General features: G+C 42.9%; 1 protein-coding gene across 1 annotated transcript in view; it reads right to left on the bottom strand.

Moving 5' to 3' along the window:
* The window catches only part of CERK (ceramide kinase), a 679079-nt gene that overhangs the window by 13585 nt on the left and 648646 nt on the right, over positions 1 to 16848 (bottom strand). Inside the window, 1 exon segment of the mRNA XM_069629241.1 lies at positions 7979 to 8187. Coding sequence (XP_069485342.1) covers positions 7979 to 8187 — 209 coding nt within the window.

The raw sequence follows: 16848 nt of genomic DNA, 5'->3' as shown, positions 1-16848 counted from the left end.
ACGGGAACGGCGGGAACACATTAGTGAGCCCTTTAAGAAATTGGGAAATCAAAAGAATCTTAAAATAAGAACATTCTTCAGACCAGCACTTGAAGATAGACAGAGCCAGGTAGCCTTCAATGGTACCTACTTGAAGGCCCCTGTGGGCCAAAGAAAGCAAGAAAGATAGAACCATGGGAATGAAACACTGAAAAGGATCAACATTTTGTCCCCTGCACCAGTCGCAAAACCTACACGGATTTGGTTGCTGGCCGCCTGGCCGAAAGCAACACCTCCATCACGTCATCCTTATACCTCAACCTTCTGACCTCAACCTTTAAGATACCAAGCGTGAAGGTTGAGAGTCTTGACCTCTGGATGGAGAACCCGACAAAGCGTTTGTCATCCCAATCAGGAGGGATGGTAGGTTACGCCGCCTGCCTCGAGGTGGCCGTAGCCACCTGAACCACCAAACTCTCGGGCGTGGGGTGAGATGAAAGGTAGCTGGGGTCGCTGCTGGAAGGGCGGTATTTTTTAGCTAATGATTTGTTTACTGCCAGAAGAGATTCCGGCGTCTGCCAAGCAGCCGGCGCCCTTTTCTGCAACGTCAAATGAAATGGTAACACTGGGTCAGAGGACGGACCTTGATCCAAAATATCTGTTAAGTCATCCTAAACAAAAGCTTCTGGAGGACTAGACCAACCAAGATACTCTAGCCATCAGTCTGTAGGACGACTCATCATGCTAAACTCCACCTCAGGAGAAGTGTCCAAGCCACTGGCATCATGAAGAGATTGCTGTAACTCTTCCAATTGACTGTCCCTGGAAAAGACAGGAGCCACATCAGGCTCAACAGGGTCAAAATCTAAATCTGACCTCTCCTCATAGAGGTCATCGAGAGGGAGGAAAAACTCCTGCCTCGGGACATAAGAGGGTCTGGAATGCTTAACAGGCCTCAAAGAGTTGGAAGTAGCCTTCCTTGGAGGATCCACAGTAACAGGTATCTCCATTGGAAAATTCTGGCCAAAAGGCCCCAAAGGCGGCGAGGAGGCTAATGGCTTCAGCATCGACAACGGCGCTGAGTGCTGGTGCGAAGGCAAAGCTTCGACATTCGTCTCCAACTGACACGGCGCCGATGGAGTCGATGCTGACCTCGAGCCCTTACCAGGTTTCTGCGCTCTCACCAGGGATGAGGACTGAGACCTGGAAGCACGTCTCATGCGATCATTCTTAACCTTGTCCGAACGGGACCTTGAAGGTTCCCGATGAGAATCATGCCGAGGACCGGAGCCCGAAGGCGCACGAGCCACAGATCAAGACCGTTCCTTGCCGGCTTCTTCCGAAGGCGTGGAGGGAACTGTGGTGTGGGGTTGAAAAATCCCCAGCACCTGCTCCCTGAAGGCTGCCCATTCCTCCGGAGTCGAGGACTTAGTCGGACAAGCCACTTTCTTCGCGGCTCCATCCTCCGAGGACGACGGAGAAGGCGAGCGGTGACGGCGCCTCCTGGAATGCAGAAACGAGGAGGACAAATGGCAGGAACCACTCCAGGACAGAGATCCCCGGCACCCATGACATGGAGAGTCACCCCTCGAATCGTCGGTGGACGTTTTATGAGACTTACTGGGTTTAGAACCCCTACCTACCTGGAGCTTCCCCTTATGCTCCCGCAAGGCCTCAGCAGTCAGCGACTGGCATGTGGAACAGTCGTCTGTGTCATGACTCTCGCCCAGGCACCACAAACAAATGTGATGCGGGTCTGTAATCGACATCTTAGACTTGCAGTCCTGGCAAGTCTTAAAGCCAGACCGCAGAGTCGGAGGGATCGAAGCATAAAACATTCACAAGGAATACACGAGGTGCGCCGAGTCTCCGTAGCAAATACGTTTGCGGAAAAAATGGAACTGAGGCTACATGCGCCATGTGTCCTATTTATAACATCCAGTGATGTTGCCCTCGACAGAGGCCTTCGAGGGACATCGACCCGACGCCATCGACTCAGGACACCCTCTGCCGAAAAAGTTTCTGAATTACACAGCTGTGGACATTACATGTCAAAGATGTGGAATACGTTGGAGGACACAATCCATTCAAAACCTGTTTACTGTCCAGTGGACCAAAATATCGATCATCTCTCAATGTACACCCTGCTAGGAAGTTGTGATGTAGTCTATAAGAATAAGGTAGAAGGAAATCTCGATGTATCATTCACATTTACATTTAATTTAAGCTGATGGATGCCTAACAGGATGTATGTACATCGAGAGCCAATCTATATTATGGTCCACTGGACAGTCAACAGCAAACAGGTATTTATTTGTACATACACTTGTGATTAGCAAATAAATTATGCTAGAGAGTTACAGGAGTACTATCATTTCACTTTCCATATTTAGAATCCTCAAAATCATAACTACAGTCTGATGCGGAGGTGTCACAGATTGTCTGAACAGCATTTCAAAACAGTTCAAGACAGGCAAGTGTGTGCAATTCCAACAACATGACCACAATGTGTCCATCATATACAGAATTTTGCAATATACTGAAACAAATTGTTTCACTTACCTTGTAGACTACGCTGATGTTTGAAGCAATTAATTCTTTAAATACGTCTTGCTGAACTTTAATTTGATCCTGAAGAAGGGAGAGTTATTTGCCGAAACACGTTGAGCCCATTCTACTATGAATATACTAGAATAGTATATACACAATTGCATTATGAAAAAACACTTTTCTATATGTGAAACTATTGTCAATTTGCAAATGTAGAAAAAAAGAATTCCTATACAAAAGATACTCTCTCTGAGGGATAGATTGAACTAAATGTTGAACTTTTACAATTACTGACTGGTCCTTCCAGCATATGCGAGTGCAGGGGAAGGCAGTGTCCATCAATTGAGATTCATCACAGAGGAGAAATAATAAAGAGCTGGGAAGGATGTCTGAGAAGACAGGGGATGCCTAAAAAGGTGACAAGGTGACAAAGCTGAGTGACAGTAACCAGGAGGAAAGAGGGGAGATGAAATGACTTGTCCCTCAGGAGTACAAGGATGAGTAGTGGCTAACAGCCCTCACATTTCTACAAAACAAGAGTGATCATAAAAACAGGTACATGTAAGAGATATACCTTCTTTGCCTTATGGTAATGTAGGCAGGATATACTCTGAAGTGGGGTGTGATATAAGCGTCTGGAGACTGCCCCTGGGTGGCAGCGGGGCATAAATCAACATAAGATATTTTAATTAAACAAACCATATGCAAATATAACCAAATAGAACAACACTAAACAAAACTTTCCCCTCTGGAAAGAACACAGACTATACAAGGGATGAAAAGATTCACTCTGGGTAATGAAACTGGAGTGAAAGGCAATAAATAACCACAATGTTTGTGAAAGGATATGTTCTCGTTTGACAAAAGGGTTAAGGGGGACCTAACCAGATTATTGGGTCTAATGATGGACCAGGGGGGCAGTTAGAAGTCAGTCACCTTCTCAATGTTCTTGGAGGTTTGACTGTGTGAAGTGAGGGGTCAGAAATGAGAGGCGGACACAAAGTTGTAATGTTTTCAACATTCGCCATTTCTATTAAAATAAAAAAGGGTTCGGATAAAGACCTATCTGTCCCTATCCTAATCCGAATGTTCCTGCCTATGAATCTAAAACAAAAGCAAGCCAATGTGTCCAAAATATATCTGACCCTCACACTAAAACACAATTAAAAGGTGCAAAGAAAATGTCTGTTTCCACCTCAACCAAGGTGTGTAAATGTTCAAAGGTATAATTCAAACAAAGTAATCCTTGTATCCAGGGGGGTTTGTTACCTTCTCTTGAACTAATTCAGGAAAACTATTGACATGTTTTTTCTAATAATGTTCGATTCAAGTCAATGGAAATGTCCCTTTCACAAAATACTTTCCTCAAATTGGCAACGCAAATGTCTCTTCCATAAAACACTTTTGTTAGGATGGCAAAACAAATCTAACTTCAACAATTGCTTCAAATGCTAATGTAGCTCTTTCACACTATTGTTCAAAATTATGATTTCCTGATATACTCTTGCTAGGAATTTCTCAACTGAATCTCTACAGGCATTTTTCAATGTATCTTTTCATTTCCTCTATGTTATTTATTCCTGGTGTACTCCCCTGCCAGGAATTGCCCGATTCTGCTTCTCCCAGATTCACTGGTGTACTCTTCTGTCGGGTATATCGTTCCAAAAAGGGCTCACTGCCTGATGCATATCTTTCACCAGGTCTTTTCTACAATGTTAACTTTCCTTTAAAGTATAACACAGTTGTACTTCGTCACTGGTTATACCTTGTTGACTCCAGGTTGCGCTTGCTCCAACTTTCCCCTTAGTGATATCCCACATGAGGGGGGTTTGTTCAAGTTTCTCAACTGCTTTCTCAATATCCTTTGGCTTTTTGCAATGCTTGTTCCAAGTTTCACCAAACTGACATCTCATAAGGAGAATTGTACAACTTTTGCCCTTTAGTTTCTTCTTTAATGTCTCTTGGCTTTTGGCAATGCTTGTTCCATTTTTCGTCGGGCAAGCTTCCCATCTCAGGCAGAGTCCTCTCTGGTTCCTGCATCAGCTTTTTACTCTTTCAACGCTGGAACCATCGTCACTCCACAGGACTGCGTATACTCGGGTCTCGTGGTAAACGGCTTACTTCTAGTGGTCCCTCCAGCGCACCCGCTATCACTTTACCAGAGTTCCACTCCACCGGTCTGCTACGCCTCCAGGTTGCCATTTAGCATTGTTTTCTTTTTTCATGGCTCATCTCTGTGAAGCTGCCTCTGCCTCTGGGTTCGCTTCCTGCTCTGCACTCTCCGCAGTTCTCCTCACCTCTCCCATTTGATTGCATGTGTTTTAAGAGTTTAAATGCTCCACACAGCTGATTGTGAATCTGACTAGACCTCATGTTGTACTTGGCATCACTTTCATTCGCTATTGACTCCAGGCATTCTGGGACTTAAGAGTCCAAAGGATTTCTATACCGCTTTAAGTTACTTTGTTGGACACTTTTGTTCAAATAACAACCATCACAGACATTAGATGTTAAATGAGTGTTAAAGGTGTTAAGTGGATGTAAAGCGCAAATAGAGTTCTGATTGGTAGAAGTGGTTTTACCACTGAAAGGTTTTGAATAATGGTAACATGCCATCAGGCATTCTGGAGTTAAACTGTCTAATTCACCAGATAGGGAGGAGTACTGCAACTCATTTGTTGGAATCACCAATTCTCCCCGATATCCATCTCCTCCCATAGAATTAACCACCAGGATACCACCCATAGGGTCAGGATCAGGTAGCAGTCACATGGGAGGTATTTTTAGGCTAGGGATCAGTGATGACTCCAGCGGACCCAGGTTTATTGGTGCATTGTGATCGGCTAAAGACAGGTTCAGATATGGTGAGTTGTGGTGATCCAGATGCAGAGCCGGCATCCAGTCAGATTCAAAGTGAGGCAGGTGGGAATTTGAATTATTTCGCAATGTTGAGCTTCTTCACGTGGAGACAATGATGCGCTCTGCTGGTTAAGGGCAGCAGCAAACTGGCTTGAGGCTGCAGTAATAGCAGTCCAAAGAGTTTGAAGAAGTGCCAAAGGCAGCACCATAGGTTCTGTTTTGAATGCATTATAACCCAGTCGAAATGCAGGAGACTAACTGCTTGGTTGCTGAGTCGCAATGAAGCAGCTCAGGGACAAGATAGGGCCTTGTTCTTGTTCTCCCAAACACGTAGGAAGCTGGTAAACACACGCAGGTGTTCTTCAGCTCCACTGATGTCCTGGGTACGCGCTTAGCTGGCAGAGAGGCAGGTCTTGATACAGCAGCAGGGCACCCCCAATGTGCCCTGGGGATGGTTAGAGAGCAGAGTTTGCCTCAGCTTTGGATCACCTGCATTCACCTCAACAACTGGAGGACTTTGGAAAGGACTGCTCTTCGAGCTGTGACCAACAAATTCTTCTTGAAGGGTTGAAGTCCAAAGATGAATTACATGAGGAGTGGGAGGTCCCTTCTTTTATAGGCAAAAGTCCACAGGTGATTGAAAAAAATCAAGCTTGCTTTAAGACCTCCACTCCCTGTGCTTGGGAAAAGTGATATTTGCCTTCTGACATCATCCTCAAAGTGATTTCTGCTAAAGGAAGTTCAGGCGACAGGAAGGAGAGAGAAGTTCAAAGATTAATAATGTGGTGGCACCCTCCTCCAATTATGCGGACGCCGCTCTGTCTACACTAACCCGCCTACCTTCTCAGGCCCATGGCTTCAAAAGCTCTTTTTGTATCCAACACCCTCATATGAGACTAGTCCCTTTGTTTTGGTGTTTGCCTTTTGATTCTGGTTGCCCAGGCCAACCCCTGCTGAGAGTTTGCTGGGCTGGAGAGAGGTGTTACCCGACATCACAAAAGGATCAAAGAGGCATAGCCATTCAATCTCTGGTCCTGATGGTCTGGCAGGGACAGAGTGTGTGGCCAGAATACACAACTCCATTCCATGTGTTGATAAATAAAAAATGAACTTTTTTAGTGAATGATGAATAACTGATTTTTTTATTTTTGGGCACCCCTGCCCCCAAGGCCGACCATTTATATCCCTGGCTTTATTATCTCCCCCCTATCCCTCCACCCTTTTTAATCCCTTACCCCACCCCCATATATACTTTCAACCAAAAATGTGACATTTTGTTTCATAATTTTTCATATAAAAGCTATTAGTTATATTTCACTATACTGTATACCCACAACTCTTATACAGTTGAGCTGGGCTCAAAGTCCGGACACAAGTATGATACGCTTAATTATGTAAACCCTTCATTACCACACCACAAGGGGTATGGCTTATAATTTCATATTACATTGCAACCAAGTGAGGGGTTTATCATAAGGAACTAAAAACAGATGTGTAAACTTAAAAACATGCTCTAAAGTGACATGGTTGTCACAGGTGCTGGTAAACAGGGCCCTTGTGACATCTGAATGGGCTTTGTGCCACTGGAGATCATGTGCTGAAGAGCAAGAGAATAATGCAGCAAGGTCCAGGTGTTTATTATGCTTTTAGCATGGAGTTTAATGGGGGCCTGGTTTGTAGACCATCCTTTCTTGGGTGGAATTGTATTAGTTAATAATCATTTTTTTAAGCTAGGGTTTATACACACTTGCTAGATGCAAATTCCTCACCAGAGGTGCCCAAAGGGAAGAAGGTGGGAGAGATAGTGACGCTTGTAAGGATAGTAACTGGAAGAAGGGTGGCACTCAAAGATGGAAGGAGGTGAGAGAGAATGGACAGTTGGCGGGAAGGTACACAGCTGAGATGGAACGGGCGGGGGTGGAGAGTTACGTGAAGCTGGTGTGGCAACCAATGAGAGAAGTGGAGGTGTAGAAAGCTTAGGTACCCTTAGGAAAACATGAAAAGGAACAAGGGCAGGATCTAAAGAGAGCACTGGAGATCCAGGATACAACTAAGAGAAGAGAACACAGAGTGAACTGCAAATAGGAGGTGGACAGAGTTGGAGAAAGATCCCCAGAAAAGAGAGAGAGTTTCTTGTGGGGCCTCAGGTGGAGGAACCTTGGGTTATGGGAAAGACAGAATAGTTGTCCATCAACTCATATTGCCAAGCTCACCTCACCTCGCCCCCCGTTTCCACAACCAGACCTTTGAGAGTTATGATCCAGAAATGTACTACATCACTTAATATATTTTATTTATTCTTATTTTCCCACACTGTAATGAACCCATAACCTGAATTTGTTATCTGGTGATTGGAACCTGGTCACCGGTGTGAAAGACATTAATGAAAGCTTTGGTGAAAAATAGGACTGAATGTTTTAGAATTAGTATTACAGCATTGAGACAGCACATTGTGTGTTTCTTTCCCAACACCTGTTAAACAGATGTAATTGTGTTAAGCAACATATTGCTCATTCTAATCTAATACAGACATTCAATATATCAATTAGTTGCTGCTACATCAATGCAAATTGATGGGCATAGTACATACCCGACTTCTATAGCTGCTTGTTCCAAAGGTTCTCCATCACAGTTCCAAATACTAGTTGTACGGCTGCAACCACATGGTGGCCGATCTGTGCAAATATGGGCGAAATGTTTTTTTCCTATATCATTGTTGTCACTTTCATCATCTTCAGAATGCTTTGGTGTAAACTGAAACTTTTTCACACGATAAACTTCCACAAATGGGAAGTCAAACTGCAAAGAGAGAAGTACAGCAATTATGTTGTCTATCATGGATATCCTAAAATGAACCTTTAAGAATAGCTGTAATAGCAAATCAACTGTAACAGCCAGTAAACAATCACAAATGAGATGAGAAGGATTCTTATATTCATCCTACATTAGGCTGATGTACAATTTCAGTTTATATATAAAACCAAACAAAATGTACTTGTTTCCTCGCAGCTATGTTCTTCCTATAGGTTGAACAATCCCTGGACATTTCAAACTATTACAATACAAAACGTGCTTATTTCCGAGAGCGATATAAGGTCATGCAATATTGTGCTATTGTTTTGTCCATGGGCACCAATTATAGTTAATCTAGCCAAACAACAGTTACAAAAGCGGTCTTCCAAAAAAAGACACTTGTTGAGGCAATCTTGCCTTCTGGTTACTCTCCTCTTCCATCCAGATTCTCCATGATGATTGGATTAATAGGTGAAGATGTGTCTACCATTATGTTCAGGAAAGTATAACGGGGGTTGTCAGGAAGGAGAAAAGCAACAGACTCTGCATAAATGCAATTACCTATGAGTAAATGTTTTTAAAAAATCACTTATAACTTCTTGTACCCAGTTCAGAGTGTCTCTTGGATTAATTTGAACGCCACATAATGAATTTTCTTAAATAATTTACATCTGCACCAGGAACAATTTCTTGTTGCATTTGATATATTCCCCATTTCCTGTGTGAGTAGGGGTAACCTCCCTTCTGTGTTATTTACTACAGACTCTTGAAAGTCAGATGCCGCACAGAAGCGATTCCCCATTCTATAGTTGCTCAAAGGCTTTCAAGCATCATACGCAAAGTTGAACGAGCACTCTATTTAGGTGGAAAATTTGTGGTGCTGAAAGAGCACCGGATTTGGTGAAACTAAGCCTGGGCAATCAGAGGACTGAAGGAAGGATCAGCCTACCCCAGAGGCAGAGTTCCCCTCTGAAAAACTTCTTCATCTGGGTTTGACTAGACTCAGGTTTTTAATCAGGCAATGGGGGGGATTAACAATTGGCAAATTGTCTTCTTGTTAATATTTGTTCTCTCTCATCTAACTATATTAATCATCGATTGGCCCTGTTCCACATGCACTTCTCCATATTATATCTATCCCATAATGACCAATGCCTGCGGTTGTCTAGCTCCACAAATTCCTTTTTCTTGTTTGTTTTTTTCCATTTCATTTGAATTAGCCAATTTGTTCACAGCAAGCTTATTGTTCCATCGCATCTGTGTAAATCAGGGCATCCGATTTGTATGTGATTAAGTAGAGGAAGACAGGCATACAAGGTAAGGAGGGTTGAGGGGGATAATTGTGTGTCTATGTGTGTGTGAGTCTATGTATGTATGTGCGAGAGGGACGGAGCGCAGGTAGGTAGGAGGGAGGTAAAAAAGGAGAGAGGGTCAGGGGCGCCCCCACAAAAAACAGGCAAAGGAGTGGAGGATGAGGGCTGGGAAGATGATGAAAACCTCAAGGTGTTCCCTGTGTAGAGAGGAGGCACACAAGGAAAATGAGGTTTCCCTGCAGTGTCAAAATCGGACTTGGCAAATTGGATTTCGAGAAAACCGGCCTGCAAGGTACACCATCGATCCATTTCTTTAGCTTCTCCCATCTCAATACTCCCCTATTGTTGAAATGAACGGTCTCTCCATTGCTCCAAACACTTATTGTTGGAAACGCTGTAAAAGCCACAATGTAGGACTTCTTTCTCCTTCAAAACAGGGCCAGATTTACATGTCTTCTCTTGGTTCACAGATCATTCCGCAGTAAGGCACAAATGTATCCATCCTCCTCTATCCAACTCTACAAGCCTTCTTGTAATCTCTGCTCTACCTTGACTACCCTTGTGGCTACTTGCCCTCCATGTGCTTCTTCACGCTTCCACCGATTCTCTCCTTTTGCGCCACTTGCATGGAATGCTCTTCCCCTGGACATCCGAGACAGTCCAAAACAGATTTGTTCAAAACCAAACTAAAACCCTATGTCCTCACCTCTGAGTTACCCTCTTAACCTACCTCTCATCTGCCTGTTGGGTGACACTTTTTCTTTGCTTCCAATGTGCCTCTGTCCTTCACTTCCTCTGCCTCCACTCTAGCACTTCACCCATCATGGTCACATCCCGAGCACAGCTGACCATACCGCCTGCCTGCACTTAAAAACATCCAATGTGGTTGTCCTTAATCCATCTATGTCCACTTATGTATTGTTCTCGGTGACTTTTCCATCTACTCCACAACCTTGTCAGAATGTCCTTCAAGCTCACCCCATTGTAAGAAGCGCACTCTTTCCCGTCAAATCTGTTCTCATCTATTGTACACTCTTGTGTGATCAGAAGAGCATTTTTCCTCCTGTAAATAAGTACATTATAACTATATTTCTCAAAATGCAATTCCTTGCTGCCACTGCACTTTGAAACACATACTTTTTTCAGGGACTTTGTTACCTCAACTACATTTCTGAAAATGCATTGTCTGCCTTCATATACACTGTATTCCCAGCTGATAGCTTGGATTTCTCCTATGCCAGGAATAGTCACAGGGCCATTACTTCTTGATCCAACATTTGTCTACGGATCTCAATCTCACTGAAGCCTCCCTCATAGGCCTAAGCACCGTTTCCGGACCAGTGGCATTCATAGGGTTTCTATGCAAGTTTCTCACCCTAGTGCTCACCACAGAAAATCATTTTCCACATCTAAACCACTGAGCATCTTCTTCATTCGGCTACAGCAAATCACTTATAATCACTCTTCGCAGAAGCATAATTTCCGATACCAACACCGTTCCGTGGCTGCTCAGTCTCCTTATGGTTGGTGTTAATAGGAATCTAAGTAGAATGGAAACTCTTCTGGCATCCGCTACCCCTTAATTTCTTTGCATACCTCTTCCATCTGTGTTATACTCAATTGAATCTTTCAGGCAACACCCATGCTTCTCCTCTATTTACAAAACACCCTCTTATGTGGTGGTCTCTCGCCAGAGGCAGATTCCTGGTCTTCCCACCTTGATTTCAAACTGTTATGATGATCAATAATTTGGTCTCTCCTCCATTGTTGCTGACCAGCACCCCCTTACTGAGACAAAAAATAAATAAAAAAAAGTCCAGCCACTATCTTGGATTTTCTTTCTGCACACAGAACCCAGACAGTTCACTCTTCAGTGTTTAAGTGTAAACTGTGTTCCTACACTCAAGTGAGGGACAGGCACGGACCATCCTCTCGGGAGAATGCAGAATTAACCTTTTTTGGTGATTGCGTCCAACAGCTCCAAACAGAGGTATTGTCTCATTGACACAAATACTGCCAAGGAGATACTCATTTTCTAAGGACTGAAAGCAGATAATTGAAGTAAAAACAAATGTTAACGATTGGGTTGGTTCTGGGAATTAGGCGAGGCAAGGAAACAATGTTCTGTTAAAAAAACAATGCAGTTCCTTTATTGCTCCCTATATGCCCTGGTATTTCAAGCAATTGGGGAAGAGTGGCAATATCAAAGCTTTAGGTAGGCACATGGGCTGCCAATCAGACGGGCCTTGTCTTGGCATAAGCACAGAGAATGATTAAAGATCAACACGAGTTCAGAAGCATGTACTAGATATGTGGAAACGGCCTAAGCCACAGGAGTATTTCTGATCGAAGAGTGGAAAGTTCCGAACGTCGTTGTAGGTTTGGCCTGCTTCAAATCAACTCACCACCTGAAAGATTGTGAGGGTCTTTGAAAGTGGATATGGGTGGTGCTTGAAGAGTCACACGAAAGTGTCAGGATATTGGAAATGCTTGACTAAACTTTGTGACTGACCATCTGAAACCAGACCAGAGCGATTGCAAAGGGTGGCACTGAGACAGTAGCACATTGCTACAGTACTGCAGTCGAGGGGTTGGCCATGCGCGACACTCGAAATTGTTTCACTTACAACTCCCATCAGCACCAACAAGTATATTCAACAATAAAGCATCTTGGGAATTGTAGACAAAAACATATGGAGAATAGCAGGTAGACTTTAAAAAAAAAAAAGCTGTTCTTCATCCACCAGTGAAATTTCGTACTAAATTATGGAAGATTGTTACCTCTCCCTAAGGTTGAGCCGCACCCTTTGGGACTAGGGAGGTGAGCCTGCTATTCCCCTTATGGAAAGGTATAGCAAGAGGTTTAAGTCATCCCCCAACCCCTCCAAACCCCAAGTACTAACACCCAAGTAAAACTCAAGAGACTTGATTTTGCAATAACCAGATGCAACCTTTATTAATGGCTGTCTTGGCTTCTGACCCTAGGTATTCAAAATCTCATTTGAAGAAAGAGGAGAAACAAGTTAAACAGTCTCCTGGAGGAGTGTTCCTGATCAAACCAAACATTGAGGAACCTCAACAGGCCACAGAGTTTAGCCATGCCAAAGGAGGTGTGTCCAGAGAGGAGGAGGGTACTTCATTGCTGGCGGGTGGGACAAGGGGCACAGCTTAAGCCGACGGCTGGCTGAAGCAGCCCAGAGAATCTGCAAGAACAATGGGGGATGCAGAGTACAGATGAAAGTTCTCCTAAGTGACTCTGCACAGACCGAGCTACAGGAAAGAGTGAGAAGAGCCTCGGAAAGCTGATGTGGAGCCCAGCTGAAAAATCGAGTAAGTGGCTCTGCAACAATAAGAGCCGAACTCAACACCCCTCTGCACTGCTCGAGATTCTCTGTTAAGCATATACTCTTGATGAAATGGAGGCGGGTGAAAGAGAGAACAGTGAAGCATATCCCTGAGCAGGGAGTGAGTGTAAGAAGAGCCCAAGACTGGGGGGGGGGGGGGTGAGGTGCCCCCATAGTCGGAAGAGCGGTAGAACACCCCAGAGTGGACAGTGCGAAGATGAGCACCAGAGTGGGGAGAGACAAAATAAAAGTGTGGGGGGGATGGGGGGGGGGGTCGGGATTTTCTTGTCTTGAGGTTTTGTTTTGAGATCAGGAAAGTAAGCGGCGAGAGCAAGATTCCGAGCAGAAGATGTTTTAATTATTACAGTCTCCCTGACAAGCACCCTTTTGACTTTCTTATATAGAATAGAAACCAAGGTGGTAGACTTAGAAAATATTATTTTAGATTCGACAACAATACAACCTTTAAACTATGCCTCATTGTCTGAGTCCTGATTATGACCTTCCACAATCAATTCTGCAATATCACCTGTCAATCTGGTACTGCAAGCTTTCCCAATCTCTTCAGCAAAATGAACAATTTTCATCTTACCCATAGGAAGTCCTTGTGGGTGTTGCATTAACCTCAAAAAGGCATCTGTATTTGCTTCAGTTAGCAGCCTTCAACTTTACCATTGGAGAATGGGCAAAAGAAGCAATAGATGAAAAATGCATTAACTAAATAGTCACATCCTGGCAGTATCTGCAAATGTTAAATCTTGCAAACTGCTATATTCAAATGATTTTAATTTTTGTATTGGGCTCCATGCAGTTGCTGCTTAGACAGGGAAGAAGCGACTGCACCCTCCCTGCCCCCGCCCACCTGCTTCGTTCTAGGAGATACAAGGCGATTAGTATTGCAGGAATGTAGAGTTCTTCTAGGGTTGTATTGCTTCAGATTTCTTTTGTACCTCCTGAAGCCTTTGACTACTGCTTTTACTTGCTCCACTTAGAAAGGTGTTACAGTAGTCAATTTTGGGCATGATTACATCTCGCCACTGTTTCACAGTTTTTACTGGAGACAGTCTGAGGTGGTATTCTGAGTTTGTAACAATAAGCATGTGCTTTAGTGCCCAGCGAGGATTCAAAGTACACACCCAATGTTTCCTTGTTCAGAACTCAAATACCACTACCTTTAGTGTTCAAGTTCAAATATCTGGAATCAAGTTTACCTCTTGCCTGTGGAGATCCAAAGATCATAAATTCAGGTTTTGAGTTGTTCAAGCACATTCAGTGTGCCGACAAAATGGAAGATAGTCTGTCCCAATCCTTGACATAGTTACCACTCGGCTCCATCTTTAGCTGGGTGTCATCTGCATACAGAGTTCGAAATTGAGGGGAGCTGGGAGCTATTTAGCTCCGGCTTCTAGCATAATAGAGCCTGGTTAACTTGAAACCAACAGCTACCAGGAGTTACTTTTGGCTTCTAAGGCCAACTGGTGCCTCCCAAATGTGTAAATGTGACATTAACTAAGTATTTGAGAATGGGGTTCATACTATTAATACTGTTCTCACCATCTATCAAGCAAATAGAAGATGCCCTGTATTATACGATGTGGAAGTATGGAGGCACAAATTCATCAGAGAACTAAAAGCTCTTGAAGGAAAACGTTTAAAACACTTTAGAGGCTTCCTTGTAGTATGCCCTATGAGTATATAATGCTTGAGTGTGGTCTGCACATTATTGCCATTGCGGTCTCGATAAAACTATTATTGCCAACTAGGAATATAAATGAAATTGAACCGTCCGCTCTTGTTCACATGATTTACAAGATATACAGTGACTGGAAAACACCCATGCAATACTGCTGTTTTGTAATGGGCAACAAAGATCAAGGTTTATTGGACCGACGCATTGGGTGGCAGTTCGGGGAGATTTACATTTTCTAAAAATTAATATAGGGTGTAGAAAGTGTTGAAAACCACCAACAGAGAACAGCTGTTTGTTGATCTGGCCACAAAGAAAAACAGTAATGAATTCATGGGCTTTAACAAACCTAAATACCTCAGGGCCTATCCAAACGCTGCTATAGATAGGACATATATGTTAATTAAATGCAACTGTATGCCGACATTTGAAATCATTGGTGCACAGATTGGCATTGCCTGTGAGCAGCGGTTCTGTAGATTATGCAGGGAATTTGTCATTGAAACTACGAGGCATCTGTTTGCTGATTGTTTAAGTTTGTATGCCATTAGGACCGAAATTTCATCAAATACAGAAGTGATTGTTTGAGATTTTGTAAACAGGAGCTCTGGAAATGTTTTATGGGTGGGTACGATCTTAATATTATGTAGTATGGTGTTAACTATTGTGATTATTTAATAGAAATATTTTATGAACTTGGGGTACAAATTGGGTGTGTTTTTATTCTAGAAGGTATGTTATTTTATGGAAATATTGTATGTATTCAATGTATCTTATTTTTTATTTTGTTTTTACTAAGTTTAAGGATGTCATTTATAATGGAAATATCTTATGATGGTGATTGTACAAAGAAATTATTTGATTACACGTGCAATAAATAGATACACAAACTAAAGAGTGTTAATAAAGAAGTAGAACACATCGGATACACATTTAAAAATGTTTTAAATACACAATGGTTGATACAAAATGGATCAAAAGTTAAAGAATCATCTCTGGTAGCTCGGGGTTCCCCTGCGGTAGCTCCTGTCTAAAGGGTGATGCCCGACACCGAGATACTGGTTTTAGCTCCTGCTCATTGAATCTCAATTTTGAACCCTGTGCATAGTTAGTGAAGTTCAACCCAATTCCAGTTAGTTGATCACAGAGCGGTTTAATGACACATTGAAAAAAACTGACGATAAACATGCACCTTGATGTACTCTACAACTCAGTATAGCTTGATCAGACACATCATTTCCCCAGTCTACTCTGGATTTCCTGTTATTTAGGTAGAAACAAATCCAACCTATTGCATTCTCGGAGCAGCCTCCCGTAGTTCGGAAGGTTTTCAGGAGCCGCTCATGATCTAGAAGATCAAATGCAGCTGATGGGTCCAATAATACTAACAGCTCCGTTTTACCTTTTGTCGATAATGTCCACCAGGGAGCTTTCTGAGCCATGCTCAGGCCTGGAGTCAGATTGCCTTGGATTCAAGATAGAGCAGTATTCTAAATGTTCCTGAATCTGTGCAGAGGCAATCTTAACAATTTTAAAAAGAAATGAAACTCCGTAATAGGTCTCAAATTTCCTGCATCTTTGGACTTCAAACCCACCTTTTTTTTTACCACAACCTCTTTAATAGTGTGTGGTACAGTATTATATGCAACGCTAGCATTCACAAATCACATAAGGAAAGGGGTGAAAACATTAGCATTTCCTAAAAGAAGTTTAGATGGAATAATATCACCATAGCTTGTAGCAGGACACATGTTCAAGTACTCTGTCTAACTCAGTCACAGTAACTAGTTTACATTCAATCTTTGACTGAGTACAATTTTCCTTAATTTCTAGGTTAGATTGTACACCCAAACCTGGACTGCTTGCTACTTGCTTCTGGGCCAAGCTGACGTTCTCTGCAAAGGCCTGCTGAACTCTAGTACAGTCTTCATTGGTGGGGATGAAAGTCTTAGGTTGCACATTCGGCCTCTCTAATTGTTTTGAATACTTCAAACAGCCTTCTACTGTTTCCTGCGTTTTCAATTTGGTCATTGAAAAATGTAAATCTGGACAAATGTGGCTTTTGAATAATTACCAAGAAGAGATAAAAGGTGAAATATAAAAACTTGCTTCACGAAACCCGAATAAGCAAAGATATTTGGACCAGAAAGTAATAGCCATTTTGCAGTGTTTTATTTCAGTTGGAGTGCAGCCATATCATGATTTGTGGCACATTCACGCATATAGGCGACATCTATCAGTCCGTGCATAAAGTGAGGAGTGCAAGAGTTGGAAACAGTGAAAGAGTGCGAGGAAATAAGAGGAAGTGCAGAGTGAATGGTGC

This window comes from Ambystoma mexicanum, chromosome 12 (assembly GCF_040938575.1).
Source record: "Ambystoma mexicanum isolate Mex_15411 chromosome 12, UKY_AmexF1_1, whole genome shotgun sequence".
In the NCBI taxonomy this organism is placed as follows: Eukaryota; Metazoa; Chordata; class Amphibia; order Caudata; family Ambystomatidae; genus Ambystoma; species Ambystoma mexicanum.
Note: the sequence above shows the minus strand (reverse complement) of the source record. Positions and strands in the feature narration are given on the sequence as shown.